This window comes from Ascaphus truei, chromosome 1 (assembly GCF_040206685.1).
Source record: "Ascaphus truei isolate aAscTru1 chromosome 1, aAscTru1.hap1, whole genome shotgun sequence".
NCBI classification, from domain to species: domain Eukaryota; kingdom Metazoa; phylum Chordata; class Amphibia; order Anura; family Ascaphidae; genus Ascaphus; species Ascaphus truei.
In genome coordinates this window covers 169,328,885-169,348,140 of record NC_134483.1, presented here as the reverse complement: position 1 = coordinate 169,348,140, position 19,256 = coordinate 169,328,885, and the positions used below count along the sequence as shown (strand labels likewise).

At 44.7% G+C, this 19,256-nt stretch overlaps 1 protein-coding gene across 1 annotated transcript in view; it reads right to left on the bottom strand.

The window, feature by feature from the left end:
* LOC142493704 (cytochrome P450 1A5-like) overlaps positions 1-17,756 on the bottom strand; it is a 54,211-nt gene extending 36,455 nt beyond the window's left edge. The window contains exon 1 of the mRNA XM_075598187.1: positions 17,689-17,756. Coding sequence (XP_075454302.1) covers positions 17,689-17,705 — 17 coding nt within the window. The 5' untranslated portion in view covers positions 17,706-17,756. The remainder of the gene's footprint in view (positions 1-17,688) is intronic.
* Positions 17,757-19,256: the final 1,500 nt, after the last annotated feature.

The following is a 19,256-nucleotide window of genomic DNA, read 5'->3' as shown; positions in this document are numbered from 1 at the left end:
GACTACTGAACAACTGAAGTTTAAAAGGAAGTTCAAAAGAAGTGGACACCCCCATCTGGCCCTGATTCCTTCATTTGAACTACGCTGGAAAGGAGGATATCATCAATACCAGACTGCATCATTACTGCTGTGATGCTGCCTTTACCATTTATATTTGCTGTGACTTCACTTCTTCTCAAATTATGCACTTCTTTTTACCAGCCTCAGTATGTCTCAAACTCTATTCATATATCTCTATCTCTCCTTTCTTCACCACTTCTCAGTTCACATGAACTCCTTTCTTACCTGCGTCCTCTGACACCACACAGCTATACATCCTGCACTAAAACACACCCCTACAAATCATCCTCACACATCCTCTTTCTATCCATGCTTCTCCTCCTTGCTTCTGGGGATATCTCTCCCAATCCTGGTCCCTGTCTTATTTCAACTTGCTCTCGTCCTCGCCTCCCACATGCAACTTCTACTCCTTCTGCCTCCAACCTCATACCCATCCCCTGCCACCCTCCCTCCTCTCTCCCTTTCTCCTGTGCCCTTTGGAACGCACGCTCTCTTTCTAACAAGTTCCTCTCTGTACATGACTTCTTTCTCTCTCACTCTCTGCTTCTCTTTGCTATAACTGAGACCTGGCTCACTCAGTCTGACACTGCTCTGGAAGCTGCCCTCTTCTATGGTGGCCTTTCCTTCTCCCACACTCCGTGCCCTGATGGCAGGGGTGGAGGCGTGGGGCTCCTGCTCTCCTCTGTCTGCCGTTACCGAACCCTTCCTATTCCCCCCTCTCTTGCTTTTCCCTCCTTTGAGGCTCACACTGTCCAGATCTTCTCTCCTCTCCCTGTTCATGTGGCGGTCATCTATCGCCCACCTACCTCTACTCATCCCCCTTCTGCCTTTCTCTCTCACTTTAAATCCTGGCTCTCTTTCTTTCTCTCCTCAGACTCCCCTGTTCTTCTCCTTGGGGACTTCAATTGCCACATTGATGACCCCTCTCTCTCTTGGGCTTCCCGCTTTCTTTCTCTTACCTCTTCTTTTGGCCTTAAACAGTGGACTGCAGCCAGCACCCATAAGGATGGCCACTACTTAGACCTGGTTTTCACTAAAAACGTCTCTCACTCTGATTTCTCCATTTCCCCTTTTCCTCTCTCTGACCATCATCTCATCTCATTCTCTTTATCTCGCTTCTCCCCTTCTCCACCTCCATCTACCCCCCGGTTCTGCAGAAACCTGCGCTCTATTCACTTACCTGACTTTGAGTCCACTTTACACTCCTCCCTCTCCTCTCTCAGCTCTGCTACAGACCCTGACAACCTGGTCAGGAACTACAACTCTGTCTTGTCCTCGTCTCTTGATCTACATGCCCCGCTTTCTCTTTGCCGCCCTCGCCCTTCTAACCCTACACCCTGGCTAAATTCCCACACGCGCATGCTGCGTTCCTCCACTCGTTCCTCTGAACGCCTCTGGAGGAAGTCTCACACTCTCGCAGACTTCCTTCACTACAAATTTATGCTATCCTGTTTCAACTCTACCCTCTCGCAAGCTAAACAAGCCTACTTTTCTGCACTAATCAACATGAACAAGTCTAACCCACGCCGACTGTTCTCTGTCCTTGGTACTCTACTCAAACCACCCTCAGCTGCCTCTCCTTCCTCTATCTCCGCTCAGGACTTTACTAACTATTTTAAGGAAAAGGTGGAATCCATACGGCAGAACATCCCCTCTGTTTCTTCCCCCCATCCTACACCTCTTCCTAACTCTCCTCCTGCCTTCCTTGAGTCTTTTTCCACTGTCTCAGAGGAGGATGTGTCGCTGTTGATCTCCTCTTCTCCCTCTACCACTTGCCCTCTTGACCCCATTCCCTCCCATCTCCTAAAACCTCTAGCTCCTACTATAATCCCTACGCTTACACACATTTTTAACTCCTCCCTCTGCTCTGGAACCTTTCCATCCTCCTTCAAACATGCAACAGTCATACCATTACTCAAAAACAGCAAGCTTGACCCTACCTGTCTTTCTAAATATCGACCTGTCTCCCTCCTGCCTTTTGCCTCTAAACTACTTGAACGTCTTGTATTCTCTCGATTGCTCCATTTTCTCAACACCTATTCTCTCCTAGACCCTCTACAATCTGGCTTCCGCACTGCTCACTCCACCGAAACAGCCCTCACTAAAATAACTGACGACCTCCATGCTGCCAAAGACAGAGGTCATTACACTCTGCTCATATTACTCGACCTCTCTGCAGCATTTGACACCGTGGACCACCCTCTTCTCCTCCACATTCTCCATACTCTAGGTATTCGGAACAAAGCTCTATCCTGGATCTCATCCTACCTCTCCCATCGTACTTTCAGTGTCTCTTCTGCTAACACCTCCTCCTCTATTGATCTCTCTGTGGGGGTACCAAAGGGCTCTGTCCTGGGACCTCTTCTCTTTTCTCTGTACACACTCTCTCTAGGTGACCTAATAACATCTTTTGGGTTTAATTATCACCTCTATGCCGACGACACACAAATATACTTTTCAACACCTGACCTTACACCTGCTGTACAAACCAAAGTTTCTGAATGTCTCTCTGCTATATCATCCTGGATGGCCCTCCGACGCCTTAAACTCAACATGGCTAGAACAGAGCTCCTCATACTTCCTCCCAAACCTGGCCCTACTACCTCCTTCCACATTACTGTTGGAACTACAATCATTCACCCAGTAGCCCAAGCACGCTGCCTAGGGGTCACGTTCGACTCCTCTCTCACATTCGCCCCTCACATTCAAAACATTTCTAAAACTTGTCGCTTTTTCCTCCGCAATATAACTAAGATACGCCCTTTCCTCTGTTGTTCGACTGCTAAAACTCTGACTCAGGCCCTCATTCTCTCCCGTCTTGATTACTGTAACCTCCTGCTGTCCGGCCTTCCTGCCTCTCACCTGTCTCCCCTACAATCTATCCTAAATGCTGCTGCCAGAATCACTCTACTCTTTCCTAGATCTGTCTCAGCATCTCCCCTCATGAAATCCCTCTCCTGGCTTCCGATTAAATCCCGCATCTCACACTCCATTCTTCTCCTCACTTTTAAAGCTTTACATTCTTCTGCCCCTCCTTACATCTCATCCCTAATTTCTCGGTATGCACCATCCAGACTCTTGCGTTCTTCTCAAGGATGTCTTCTTTCTACCCCCTTTGTATCTAAAGCCCTCTCCCGCCTTAAACCTTTTTCACTGACTGCCCCACACCTCTGGAATGCCCTTCCCCTCAGTACCAGACTAGCACCCTCTCTATCCACCTTTAAGACCCACCTTAAGACACACTTGCTTAAAGAAGCATATGAATAGCACTGTGAATATTCTAAACACGATACATAATGCTTGGCCCCCTGCAGACGCACTTACCAGAACTCCCTCCTACTGTCTCTGTACGTTCTCCCTACCTACCAATTAGACTGTAAGCTCCTCGGGGCAGGGACTCCTCTTCCGAAATGTTACTTTTATGTCTAAAGCACTTATTCCCATGATCTGTTATTTATATTATCTGTTATTTATTTGATTACCACATGTATTACTACTGTGAAGCGCTATGTACACTAATGGCGCTATATAAATAAAGACATACAATACAATACAATACAATACCATGAAGATACCCATTACTATGGAGTAAAAAAAAATAAACGTGTCCATTGGGTCCAATTACTTTTGCGATTTTTGTCACACACCATTCGAACATAAAAATAATCACTCATGCCGCTATTTTTGCCAGTCGTGCCACAGACAGATTTGTATTGAGGTCAAAACTGACATGCCAAAATGCCCTATGTATTGGGCCTTTTGTCATTCACTGGATTGTTTGGGGGGGCTATTTGAGGTACAGGGGGGGTTGATGTGTGGTGCAGGGGGCTTGATGTGTGCTGCAGGGGGCTTGGTGTATGCTGCAGGTGGCTTGATGTGTGCTGCAGGGGGGGTTGATGTGAGGTGCAGGGGGGTTGATGTGAGGTGCAGGGGGTGTTGATGTGAGGTGCAGGGGGGTTGATGTGAGCTGCAGGGGGGTTGATGTGAGGTGCAGGGGGGGAGAGGGATGTGTGGCACTCGGTACATGATGCCGGACAAGATAGCTGTGTTCATGGCCTAGTATGAGGAGAACAAGCACTGTGATTTAAAATTTCAGGCAGAGCTTAAAAGCTGTTGCATTGAGGATAAAAAAAATGTTAAAGAACGCTTTTATGGGTGCATGCTGGGAAGCAAGGAGCATGGAAGCTTGAACTGAGAGCTCTGTGCCTCACTCCCTGTTTTTCTAAAAAAAACGAACAACAAAACTGGCAAGACTTGAATAAAAACACCACCTTATACTAACTAAACATCCAGGATGTCAAAGAAGATAGCTAAAACCCCTAAAAAAAAGGGGATCCTAGAGTATTTTGGCGGAGGTAAACCGAGCAGAGCCACGGCAGCAATGGCACCCACCTCCCGCACTGGATCAGAATCAGAGGAGGAGGGGGATACAGGGGAGGATCAGGGTCTTCTGCCGGTAAGACGCTGCGATTTTGAAAGACTATATACAGACTTAAAATCCATGTTGCAAGCTGAAATTAGAGCCCTGGGAAAGGAGGTAGGGAGCCTGGGGTCAAGAACGCAGGAGTGAAGGTGGATGCTAACGCCAAGGTTGGCCTGCGCAATACAAAAAAGACAGCGGACCTGCAGGCGCAAATTAACGAATTAAAAGACAGACAAGAAGACGCAGAAAACCGCGACCGACGCAACAATGTCCGCCTACGGGGCGTCCCAGAGACTGTAGGAGACTGTGAGGAGTTCGTGGCGCGGTGGCTCGCCCATATGTGCCCGGATTCCTCGCAAGATAAACTGGGAATGGATAGATGCCATCGGGCGCTCCGGTCAAAGCCACAACCAACAGAACGACCGCGGGACATTATAGTGCGGCTCCATCACTATAAGACCAGGGAAGCGGTGCTGCAGCACGCAAGGAATGCACCCCTGAGAGAATTTGAGGGCACCAAAATTGCAGTATTCCAGGACATTGCCCCAATTACATTAGCCCGGAGAAGAGAGCTGTGGCCCATAACTAAATGCCTCAGGGATAAGGCTACCGTTGGCTATTTCCCTTCGGGCTGATGGTGATTAAAAATGGACGCCCAATCAGTATGAAAGCCCCTGGAGAAGGTGAGGCGTTCCTCAAGAAGCTGGGGCTGCGGCTGACCCCCACGGCCTCCGAGACGGAAGAGCCGGCCCCGGGACCATCCTGGACCACAGTCGGAAGCACAGCTGATGAAGGGGCCACTCAAGGATGAGGAAACATATAATTACTATGTTTCACCACAGTTTGTACTTTAATAAAGTTGTCAGTTTAATGTTCAAAAAGTCAAGAAATATATACCTTTTGTCCTGGACTAATGTACCTCGCACCCCCCCCCCCCCTGCCGGAGATGGTGTTTGCCGCATACCCGGGATGTCGGGCACCTGTTAAAAAACTCTTTTGGACTTACCTCATAGAGATGGCATGGCACCCAAGATGGCGGAGACAGCACAGGCACCATGGAACGCAGAACCAGGAAGGCGGGAAGATGGAGGTGAGCGGGAAGCCATGTAGATGATGCGTCCGCCTCGGTGAGTTGTCAAATCCAAAATGGCGTCCAGAGGAAATACATCACCGGAAGGGGCGGGACCCAGAGCGGCCATCTTGGAGGTGGCGAGGAGCAGAGGAGACCCTGACCGCGACATCATCTTGATGAGCCGGAAGCAACAGCGCCGACGAGTGAGGGAACAGACATTGAGAGGCAGGGACCACCGGGAGCAGCGGAGATCCCAGACACCTGCACACAGACCAGGAAGCCGGAAAGGGACGGCGACGGAGCACCACACGGGGATTGACATGGACTGCACCGGCGGACATTAAAAGAAACTTTTGTGGACGTGATTCATTACAGAGCTGAGGGGGGCAGTGGGGAGAGAGCTCAGACAGCCGGAGAAACAGATAAGAGGGGCACGGGTAGCGCAGGTAGGGTGGGTAATATAAGGGAGAGAGGGGAAAGTGAGGCGGAAAGGAAGGAGGGGGACGTGTAATAGGGCGAGATAGGATGGGTTAAGTAGATTAAGTAGGTGGTTTAGGGTAAGTGGCTATAAGGAGAGAAGTAGTAGGTAGTTGGGTTGGAGGAGGGAGCGGAGAGGGGAGGAGTAGGGAGGTGAAGTAGAGAGGAGTAGGTAGGTTATCGGGAAAGGAGGGGGATGTGAAATAGTGGAAGGTAAGAGAAGGTTAGCTTAAGAGAAGAATTGCTGGAAGTGTTGGGGAGGGATAAGAGATGGGGAAGTGATTAAATAAGAGAAAGATAGAGGTGAGAAGGCAATACACACACGGGAAGATAGAAGGGAGGGAGCGAGAACAAGAAGTAGATCAAAAGGCCCCAGGTAACCAATATAGGCTTGATTCCGGTGCAGTCGGTTCATCTCTGTATACGGTGGTCCCGCTCATTGAGGTCAACAGCCACTGAAAGTGGAGGGATACATAGGACCAGGCCAAGCAAAGGCCGGAGGCGCCACACAGAGACACAGAGGCGTGATTATTAGCTCCAATTAGGGGTACAAGGATAATGTATTACAAGGGGGAGAGGCAGGTTACCGTAAAGTGGAGTACGTAGGGCAAAGGAATGATCATAGGAAAGCATTGTTTGCTAGTTGTTGTTTGAAGATTTTATAGGAGGGAGGCCGGATAGCGGGGTTCGAGCCTGCTTTTGTTCCTGCATGGACCGACAGCCGGAGCGGGAAAGGACATCAACCCCAATGACCGGCAAAGTCCCTTGGGAGGGGATTACAGTGAAGGAGGGAGGGGGCAGGGGGGGAGGGAGTACCTGACCGCCTACACTGGCGACACACTTTATTCGAGCTCGGCTAGTCCCACGAATTCGGGTATACTCGGGTGTATTGAGGTTTGTGACTGTTTTCTGCCCGAGTCCATTGCGTTATTTTCCAGGCAGGGATTGAAGCATTTTATTCCGGCTGGCTGCAATACTGCACAGTATATATATATACTGCATTACAATTCATGAATTTATGCCATCTGGTAGACACGCGAAGCATTGCAGCCTATTAAATCCTAATCATTATCATTTAACAGATCAGCCGCCCGTCAGCCAGGCATGAACCATGGCTGGGAAGGCAAACGCAACGGGGCTTGTCAGAGGTGAGGAGCGGCGCATTCCAGGTATCTGCCAGGTACATACTGGGTATTTGCTCGAATAAAGTGTGTCGCAGCAGTACACTGAGTACCCAAGGGCGTTGGTCTCACAGCCGGGGTACTGGTACCGAGGCTCTGAGACCACTGTTTATATGTGTTGTTTATGTCTGTCTGGATGTTCCCCCCCTCCCCTCTTGTATCTTCCCCCCCATAGTGCACCAACCTACAGGAAGATGGAGAACTACAGATTCCCAGAAGCAGTTGGAGTATGCGGACCAACGAACGGCCCAGATGATCTCGCCAATGGTGCACACCTCTTCTGCACACAAGGATGAGTAATGAACTAATAATGATGACACACAATGTCAAAGGGTTTAACAGCCCGGTTAAACGTAGGATCGCAATTAAAGAGTATAGCCGCCTGAAAGCCGATATACTTTTTCTACAAGAAACCCACTTTTCACACTCCAATCACCCGAAATATTTAGACAAAAATCACAGAACTTTTTATCTGGCCTCTAACAAGGCAAAGAAAAGAGGAGTGGCTATCTTAGAACACAATAAACTAGCGTTAGATATAAATAAACAATATGTGGACCCGGAAGGTCGTTATATCATCCTTACGGGGATGATACAAAGTCAACCTCTGACATTAGCGTCAGTCTACGCCCCAAGCGAGACGAGCGCTACATTCTTTACACAGTTCTTTAATAAACTACACACTGTCGCGAAGGGACATATCTTCATAGCAGGCGATCTTAACCACACACTAGAGTCTGACCTGGACAGATGTACGAGACCTAACCCATCCCACAAACAGGACGTACTAACCATACATAAGGGTATGCAAGACTGTCAGCTAATTGATATCTGGCGGGAACAACATCCTAATGCACGGGAATATACCTTTTATTCCCACCCACACAATCGTTACAGTCGGATAGATTACCTCCTGGTATCCAATAGAATGGTTCCAGTGGTAGGGCACACAAAGATCCATGGAATCTCGTGGTCCGACCATGCACCGGTAGAGTTGCGGTGCACATTAGACGCCTTAGACAGACCTGGAGCAAACTGGAAGCTCAACGAACTCCTCCTTAAATGCCCCGTAACTGCAAAAGAGATTGGTGAGCGAATCCAAGAATATTTTAAGGACAACAAAGGCAGTGTGACGGCTCAGTCCACGCTCTGGGAGGCTCATAAGGCTACCATGAGGGGGGTGTTGATGACCATAGCAGGAAAAAGAAAGAGAGCAAAAGAGGCGAAAGTAAATGAGCTACGTGAGAAATTGGCACATCTCACTGCTCAACACAAAACGCACAATTATAAATTGGTTTGGAAAGAACTGAGCGACACTAAAATTAAACTTAACCTGGTCCTGACCTCTCAGGCCGAGAAGGAGTTGGCATGGTCAAAGCGCAGATTCTATGTGAAAACCAACAAGCCAGATACCCTATTGGCCAATAAGCTCCGAAACAAGCTTCCAAATTTTCGAATAGCATCCATCAAATCTCAGGGGGGGGACCTTACCTCCGATCCTCGACAAATAGTGGAGGTGTTTAAGAATTATCACGCCACATTATACGACGGAGATAAGGTCAGCCACACACAAAAGACCGCAGCAACTTTGAACAAATTCCTAAAAGAGGCAAATCTACCTACCTTGAGCAGAGAGGATAGGGAGGCACTCCAGGGCGACTTCACCCTTGAGGAAGTAACAGAGGTAATAAAGTCCCTTAGACCCGCTAAAGCCCCTGGTCCAGACGGATTTTCAAATTTATATTATAAAAAATTTGTCAAGATTCTGGCTCCCCACTTGTTGTCCCTATTTAATGGGATTCTAGCAGGAGAGCCCCTCCCGGCGCAGATGCTCCAGGCATCCATCTCTGTGATCCACAAACCCGGTAAGGACCCGGCAGACGTCAAGAGCTACCGGCCAATATCCCTGATCAATTCAGACACTAAAATCTTCTCAAAATTGTTAGCTAACAGGGTGGGCATTGTCCTTCCGGGGTTTATTCACCCGGATCAAGTAGGCTTTATAGAGGGCAGGCAGGCGGCAGACAATACTAGGCAGATTGTAGATTTGATTGATTTGGCAAAAAAGAAAAGTATTCCGTCTATGTTGTTGAGTCTGGACGCCGAAAAGGCCTTTGATAGGATTGACTGGCCCTTCCTCAAGGAGACGCTGGGGGCGTTTGGGTTCGGGGGGCGCCTCCTAGAGGCAATACTAGCCCTTTACAATGGTCCCACTGCAAGGGTGCGACACCAAGGGTTCCCCTCGGAGGTATTTAACATCCGTAGCGGGACAAGACAAGGATGCCCACTTTCACCGTTAATATTTGCCCTCTGCATAGAACCGTTAGCGGCTCATATCAGAGAAAGCCCAGATATAACAGGGATAGATATAGGGGAGCAGCATCATAAAGTAGCGTTATACGCAGACGATGTAATCTTGACACTGTCAAAACCCCTCACCTCCTTGCCCAACGTCTTTGCGATCTTGGGAACTTTCAGCTTGGTGTCGGGGTTTAAAATTAACCAGGCCAAGTCGGAAGCGCTTAACATCAATCTACCCAAGCCGGTCGAAAAACTGATAGAGCTCAACTTCAATTTTAAATGGCAACCCTCCGCTATCAAATATTTAGGGGTATATATCACAAAGGACTACAACACACTATATAAAGCAAATTTCCCCAGAATAATGAAGAAACTGAAGGAAGATCTCAGGGTTTGGGCGGGTTATGGCATATCGTGGTTTGGGAGGATCAACAGTGTCAAAATGAACCTGCTGCCTAAACTATTATATCTGTTTCAAGCCCTCCCAATACCTCTTGTTAGGACTGAGTTCCTCACGCTGCAGGCTCACATTATTCAATTTATTTGGAATAAAAAAAGCCCACGAATTGCGAAAAGCATACTGACAAAACCAGTAACAAGAGGAGGGTTAGCGGTACCTTGCTTGTTGGCATACCACAAGGCGGCACAATTATGCCAAATTGTCCATTGGCACTCGAACCCAGCAAATAGAAGATGGGTGGCCCTAGAAACAGAATGCTGCGCGCCAGTAAAACTGCACGATCTGATTTGGCTTCCAAAACAGTGCAAGAAATCAATAGGGATGCCACTCTGTGCAATTGCGAACTCGCTGGCGGTCTGGGAGTCATCTAAATTTAAAGCTAAATTGACCACACGACAGTCGTTGATGACCCCCCTGGTGGGAAATCCGGATTTTGTTCCAGGGCTCTTAGGTGACAAATTTGTAAAATGGACGCAAGCGGGGTACTTACGATTAAAGGACCTGGAAGGAGGTAAATATATCAAGACGTTCGATATGATTAAGGATGAGAAAAAGCTACCCAACACAGAATTATTTAGATTCCTCCAGGTCAGGGCTTTCTATAATAAATTCCCGGTTTGCCCAGCACGAACCAATTTCGAACAGCTGTGTTCCAGAGAGACAGACACAAGAGGACTAACTTCTCGGGTGTACAGGGAGGTAATCTGTCCGAAGACTTCCGACGCCCACGACTGAAATACATGCGACAGTGGGAGACAGATTTAGGGGAGACACTAGAGGACGAGGAATGGGATCAGATATTACAGGCAGCTGCCAAAAGCTCAATCTGTGCCACGTTAAAGGAGAACGCATATAAAGTCCTAATGCGGTGGTACCATACCCCATTGAAATTATCTAAATTTATCAAGGGCTATTCCCCGCTCTGCCCAAAACAGTGTGGGGAAACGGCTGATTTAAAACATATGCTGTGGTCTTGCCCGAACGTGGTCCCGATTTGGGAATCTATTAGGGAATGGTTAGAAAGAATCCTCAACTTGGAGGTCCTCGTGGGAAGACGGCCTCAGGACGTGTCTAACGTGACACTAAAATTGGTTGCACATTTCGCAACCGCCACGAGGTGTGCGATCGCAGCAGTATGGAGACAACAGGAATTACCCACTATAGCCAAAATCAGGAACAGAATTTGGCATGTCTGCCAGATGGAACAGTTGACAAGTTGGATCAACGACTCTGGCCCCAAATTTCTAAATGTATGGGCCCCATGGCTGGCCCAAACAGACATCCCGGTGGTGGACGCCGCCACAATTTTGCACTAATATAGATAAATGCGTTCTCCTTGGACAGAGCAGACCAGACGGGATGATGACATAGCGACGGAGAAAGTAGAACCACTGGGATATCCACAACACACCCTAGCGTACACATAGAGCAAATAGCAGATCCTCCGCTCCAATGCAGCAGCTACAGGTGCCCCCCACCCCCACCCACCCTAATGTGTCTCACCCCAGTCTAGTTTGTCCTGTCCGTCTTAGTGATGTGGTTTACGTGTGGTTCGTTACGTCTGTCTCATGTCTTGTCTACGTGTCACTGTTTTGATGACAAAATTGTGTATTCTGTAACGTATGCCAATAGGTGGTGATATTATGTATGCTCTGTAATACCAAATAAAAATGAGAGTTATAAAAAAAAAAAGAACGCTTTTATCTGTTTTAGAGCCAGTGTCCTAAATATGACACAGAAAAGTGTGATTACACACAGTGAATCTCAGCCGTCTGAAGTAATTGTCTATAATGTGGACCCCTTACAACTGACAACACTCGCCTCTGTTTGCATGGCCATGTTTCGGCCCTAATTTTTACTAAAAAATACATCGCCATGTACCCACTGACTATTACAACATCCCACCAAAAATGTTTCTCTACACCAGCCACACAGTGACTGCTGTATGAGTCTTACAAGGAGGATATAGTCATACAACTAAGGGGTGGTCAATGCATGAATTAATGGTGTTAAAACAGACATTGAATTCAATGGCTGCTTTTACCACAGTTGTCCCATGTGTTACAATGAAAAAGATACAAATAATGTTACAGCTCATACTTATGGTCAATTGTACCACAAAACAGCCTTCAAAACACACTTTCTAAAAGAACGTGTGGCTATGCGATACGTGAATTGTGGGAGCATGAGTGGGAAAACATGTTTGAGACAGATACGGATCTACAGAATTTCTTCTTTAAAGTGACTTTCCACAGCCCATGAATCCCCATGTTGCTCTTTATGGCGGCCGATCAAACGCTATTAAGCTGTACCACAAAGCGGCCCCCGGTGAGAGTATACATTACTATGATTTTACCAGGCTGTATCCTTTTATTAACAAAACCAAAAAGTATCCCACCGGTCACCCAGAGATCTTCTATGAGTATTTTGCATATTATGACAGGTACTTTGGTGTTGCTAAATTAAAAGTCTATCCACTTAGAGACTTATTTTTCCCCATCCTTCCTGATAAAATGCAAACTCATGTTTCCGCACATGAGCCGCCACCAACCAGATGACGGATTGCGGTCATACGGATGATGAACGCTCTTTGACAGGATACCGATTGTGTACATTTTTTTCAATTTGGCACTTTGAACAAAGTACAGACAAATTGTTTGCTAAATACATTAAGGTACACCTTAGGGATAAACAGGAGGCATCAGGCTACTCAAGTTGGTGTCCAGATGATGAGAAAAAACAAAAATACATCAGCGCGTATTAATCAAAAGAGGGAGTTCATTTACGCTCAGACAAAATAGCCATTAACATACATATATTTTTTGGTTGTGCTCCTGATTCGCGCTCCCCTTGTTTTCTCTACTGTCAAAATAGCCATTAACCCTGCAAAAAGACAAATTTCTAAACTGTTTCTAGATTCGTTGTGGGGTAAATTCGGACAAAAGACTAATTTACAAAATGCAAGTATTGTAGCAGACCCCAATGATCTGTGCATTTTCACCATGTTACGATGTGTCATCTTTAAACTTCATAGCTGATGACATTGTTATGGTTAGCTGGAAGTATACAAAGGACGGTCACACTTTAGCACGTAATGTCAACATTGTTGTTGCTTGTTTTACTACCGCCTATGCCCGTCTTGAACTGTACAGTGTTTTGGACAAGCTACAAGAGAGGTATCTCTACTATGACACTGACTCTGTCATTTTTGTTAGCAAAACAGGTGACTGGAATCCTCCTCTTGGTGAGTACTTAGGGGAGCTGACCAGTGAGCTACCGACTGCCACACACATTACAGAATTTGTTTCTGCCGGATGCAAGACTTACGGTTATAAGCTTTCACTGGTAAAACATGTCTACATGTTAAAGGCATAACACTGAACGCTGCAAATGCTGAATTGATTACTTTGATAGTTTAAAAGACATAGTATTGGACTACCCCTACACTCTGAACCTGAAGAAAAGAAAAAGATTGTGGTAAGCCAGTCTGGGATTGTCCGAAATAAGCGGTACTGGCAGATAGAGACGCGGCCTCTACAGAAAACACAAAAGTGTGTATACCCGAAACGACAACTAACCAGCGACTTCACCAACCTACCCTGTGGTTACTAATTATAACTCTGTAATGGATATCCGGCTTCAACATCCTTTCTCGTGCATTTTAGCCGGACCGTCCAATTCAGGGAAAAGATATTTTGTTAAACAGCATTTGCAACATTCTAACACTCACTTGTCGCACCGGCCTGATAACATTGTATGGTTTTGTGCTTGCTTGCAAAATCTTTATGATGACTTGTTAAGCACTATGCCCCACATTAGATTTATTGAGGATATACCCGATTCATTTAATGATGATTCTCTTTTTCCCCCTGGTAAAGTGAATTTGACAGTCGTAGATGACTTGATGGAAGCTGCCAGTGAGTTCTGAAATTTAAAAAGCATTCACCACGTATGTACATCACAGAAACCTCAGTATCATGTACCTCGTACAAAATGTTTTTTTTGCCATTGTAAAAAAAGTAGAACTATAAATGTAAACACTAAATATATGGTACTTTTTAAAAAAATCCTAGGGATAAGTTACAAATTAACAACTCTAGAGCATCAAATGTATCCTGGTAAATCACAGTTCTTTTTAGAGGCCTTTGAAGATGGCACCCAGGGCCCCTATGGTTTTTTTGTTGGTAGATTTAAGAGCCATGACCCCTGATGAGTACAGTTTAAGAACCGGTATCTTTCCGCTAGATCGCCCCATTGTAGATGTTTGAAAAAAAAAGTTGTAAAAAGAGATAATTATTTGGAAATGGTCATTACTTGTAAATACTGTGCCGTTTTAATCATGTCTAACAGACTACACCGCAATTGGCATACTTTAAAAGCCTTAACTTTAAAAGCCTTCATCACCAAAGCAAAGAAAAGCTATTTTGTGTTCAGCCTCTAATGATTTACTCGCAGCCATATGCGAGATAGCCCTCAATGCTCTAAAAAGTAAAATACCTTTATCAAAACGCCAAATTGGTATACTTCAAAAGTGGCGTAAAATTATAAAAACGCTGAGCAATAAAACATTTACAATTGTGAAAAATAAATGACTGGCAAGCAGTCCGGCGGCTTTATTGGCTCTCTTATGGGGTTTGGTATACCGCTGCTGACTGACATTCTGACTAACTGCTAATGGAATATGCTGAGAACTTGTGCCTGGTCCCTAAACTACAGTAGATCTGGACCATTTGCAGAGTATCCCCCCTCGAGATGCCGACATACGTGAGTTTGTCATGCAGCACCTAGATGCTGAAATGAATGATATCCTACATAGAAATAATTTATCAGTGGATTAAAAGATAAAAAGATACATAACTTTCCTGCAGAAATATTTGGTGGATGCTAAACAGAGCGAAAGGGAGAAGACCAGCATAACGCTTTTAATGCCTACTGATGAAACAACATCACCCCCTTTTTCTTCCAGGATAATGGCTCAACAGATAAGACTGACAAACTTTTTCACTAATGTGAATGACCGCTTCAAGAAAAATGCAGAGTTATTGCTCAGTAAAATGTTTCAGTCTAAACATATTACAAGTTGGAATGACAAAGGGGAATTTATTTATAAAAAAAACAGGTATATATCCGGCTCTAATCTACTGTATTTTGTACGCGGAGTTACACAAAATCACACTGTTACACAGCGTAAAATAACCCAGGGATGGAGTCCTTTTCTGTCTGTGATGGCTGAACTGAATATCCCCTCAATGGTTGTAGGTAATGCGACAAATAGAGAATAGCTGTATCATTTAAAAAGAATGACCCATAATACAGACACCCCACTTTCATTGCTCCTTTTACCGCTTCAGAAAAGAACCTCTGATTTGCGAAACATTTCTTTAAGCGCACCAGGTTTAACATAGCCACTGGGTTTTTTTTACTAACCAAGAGGAGGGGTAATGTATTAATGCAGTCGGCGGACTGGTTGAAACTTAAAATAAACTGCTAATTTTATTTTTATGTGTGTAGCGTACTAAAGTCGGCAGACGCGGTAAGTCACTATTTAACCTATAAAGTACTTTTTAACGTTTGCCTCTGTAAATATGGGATTACTCTGTGCTATATGTATGTCACTCTTTGGGTGAGTAACGGAATAAGGGCTTATGCTATATACAGTACTAGCTGAGAGACCCGGCGTTGCCCGGGATGTAAATGCGTAATAGGTGAGTGTGATGGGGGGGGGGGAGAGGACAGAGAGAGAGGTGTGTGTGTCTCCCTGTGTCTCCCTGTGTGTCTTCTGGCCCGTCACTCCGCCTCTGGCCAATGAGAGGTGTGCGGGGGCGGGCGGGCCAAGGGACCAATGAGATTGCCGCTAGGGACGCAGACATACAGTGCTTTCAGAAATATATAGTAGATGCCACTATTTTGGTGCGGAACGGTTCACTGTGTAGTATTACCCTACTGCCTCTAGATGGCATAATTTTAGTTTATTAATGCAGTAACTGACTAAATAGTAAATAAACTAATTTTTCATTCCTTGTAAATACATACTGTAATTAATTTCTGCTTGAACCGCTGTAACTTTAAAAAATAAATAAATATTTTGACATTATACACTTTTTTTTTCTGTGCACAACGCTTATAACCCTGTACCTTCTATATACAAAAACCAATATATTAAAAGATCTTGTCTGGGGTGGTATTTGAACCCACGAGTCCGATGCCTTAAACCACATGGGCACCCTGACACTTGACTTAGGTACCATATTCTCACTTATGTACCACATAATCACGCTTTGACATTTTCTGGACATGCTCACTTCAGTATTTCAGAAAAACATGCCCGGACATGTCCACCAACACTAATAAACATGTCCGGACATGTTAGCATTCAGAAAAACCTTCCCGAGCATGCCCCTCATATGTATATGCCCCCAACCTATCTATGTCAACAGTATGCACCATTGCACCAATCACAAAAAAGAATAAAAAATATACATATAAATAATAAAAAATATTGCCACAGGAGTGTCAACCACATTTTTTTGGCGCAGGGGGCTTCAACCACTTTTTTTGTGCAGGGGGCATCAACCATGTTTTTTTGGCACAGGGGGTGTCACCCCCAAAAAATTGTCGCAAGGGGCGAAACCGGATACGGAAGCGGTGGGGTTTAGTCCAAAAGGGGCAGGGATTGGCCTAAAAGGGGTCAGGTCACCTGTCAAAAATAGTTTGACATAATGTATGGCTCCCTACTACTCATATTTAATAGTGCTTGATTATTATACACCTTAGTTGCCTCATAGACCTTAATTATATTAGACAACTAATGTGGACTAGAATGTGGACATTCTTTATTTCAAATGTACACTACTTGTGGTTGAGGTAATAGTAGATAAAATCAGACAAGTAAAAAGCATGTTTACATCATTTTAAACTTCATGGTAGCCAAAAGCTAGAGAGTTTTATGATGTGTAACTACAGTAAACTCTTTCATGATAAGACCTTTTTTAGGTCTTGTATCTACAGTACAAGAAAATGGTTAATTCCACCTATTTTCATTGTTATTTTGTTTAAAGTTATTTTGATGCTATCTTTAATCCAACAGATATGGGTGGAAAACAGTAAGGGGTAATTTAACAAAATCGCCCAGGATCAAAACCGCGGAAAAACTGGTGCAAAAACACTAGATACACTAGAAAGTGGTGAAGGGTATAACATGAGATCTGCATTTTACTCATCTTCTGCTTTGTTAGAAAACTGGAAGGGGGTAATTACTATGGGGGAAACTCAGAATAGCAGAGCTGTGCACTGTTGTGTTTGGAACTGCAGAAGTACAAGTATTCAAGGGATGTGACTGGTTAAAACCTTCAAGAGTCATGCAAACATCCTTTCATTAGGAAATGCGGAGGACAGGACTCAGACAGCCTGTCTAATCACCTCAGAACATCATTAACACGCTGAGTATCAGCAGCAGAGCCACCAACAGGAGGAGACAGTGTGGGGGAACACACACACAAACTGCAGCTATACACATAAACAGGAGAAAAAGACTAGGAGCACAGAAATGAAAAACGAGAACTGGAGTCCAAATGAAAAAATAACAAAAATTTAATGGGACATAAACTATACACAAACTGCAGCTACAAACACACACATACACACACACATACACACACACACACACACACACACACACTAGACATACCTAAACTGCAGACAGCCACTTACTTACTTTGCAGCTGCACACATTCTCCCTCCCAAATTCAACTGTCTGTCAGCTCTGGTCACAGAGGGAGGGGGAAGAGTCACAGCCTTGCTGCTGCTTCCTGACCAATGCCCTGCCCTGTCCCAGAGCTTTTCTGAGAAAAGGAAAAGCTGATTGCCTGGAAATAAACACTTGGCATGCAGCCAAAAATTCCGGCCATTACTGAATGCATAATGGCCGGAATTTTATCCAATCAGAGAGCTTGGAGCAATAATGCCCGGCATTTTACTGCTTTAGCCTATAATAATCAATAAAGGGTAGTAAGCCGAGGATAATTTGAGATATCTTATAACCAGAGAAGCAAATAGATAAGTATGTCAATTCAATTTAATTAACCACATTAGATTCAATTTCTCATAATTTCACAGTATTGATCAGCATGCCTTATGTACATTTAATGTTTTATTTATGATTTTGACTAACATATAGAGGAGATATGACATGCAGCCAGATGTTAGGCTACTTAATGTTGTTTCATATCTCAAATTTTCCTGGGCTAATTACCCTTTATTATTATTAATTAGCTGCCAGCAAAGCAGCATGAATGCGCACCCTCCCACAAAACTCCCCCAAAAAAGAGTACTTTACATGACGATGCAGCTACGTACCTTGACTCCCCCCCCCTGAAGAAGTGTGCATGTAGCACATGAAACGTGCGTAATGTTTTAATGTGACGCCACGACGGTGGTGTCTTGGTGTGAGGCGGCCAGCACCAGGAAGCAGACTGCAAGGTCCCATGAGACACGGTAGTATGGCGTTGATTTGTTATAACACCACACTGACACAATTTTTACCATTACTGTGTATTCATCTACTTCCATGGGATACCTGACAGTGTTTCTATTTGGAGGTTAATTTGTATTACATTTAGAGCTAACAGACAAGTATACATTGATGGATTGTAGCTCACACTGTGATTGCTGCATACTGTAGTATATGTCTGTCATTAAGCATGAGTTATTAAGCATACTGAACTTTGTATGTCTGTGGGGTGTTTGTCAATTTCCATTGTGAATTCTGCATATTATATAGCTACCCCTTTTTGACTCTGCATGTAAGAGGGGTAATTTATACACGAACTCCCCCCCCCCCTCCATATGGCGATGCTATTATTGGTGGTTCTATACTAATTATCCACCTGTTATCAGACAGATCAGTCGTTTATTTTGTTTTTCACAGACTAGTCCCATTTGTATAGACATTACACTCACTTTTTTTACAAGCAGTGACAGGACTGTTAAAGACTGTATCCTCTATATCCAAGCTCTATAGGCTGTGTGTATTACCCATAATCATACTTGACACAAAAACATCTTGCCTCCATATTGTGCACTGTATGTTGTACTAACTAAGACTACATACAGATACGTATATTGGGATATATTTACCAAACAGATGGTTACCCAATATTTAGGATATTTTCAGTTGCCTCACCTGGGGATTTTAATATAATTTGATCACTGTATATATGTTCACTTGCGTCGTGGTTAATTACAATACCAATAAAGTTTTATTATTTTTGGTGCTATAATAAG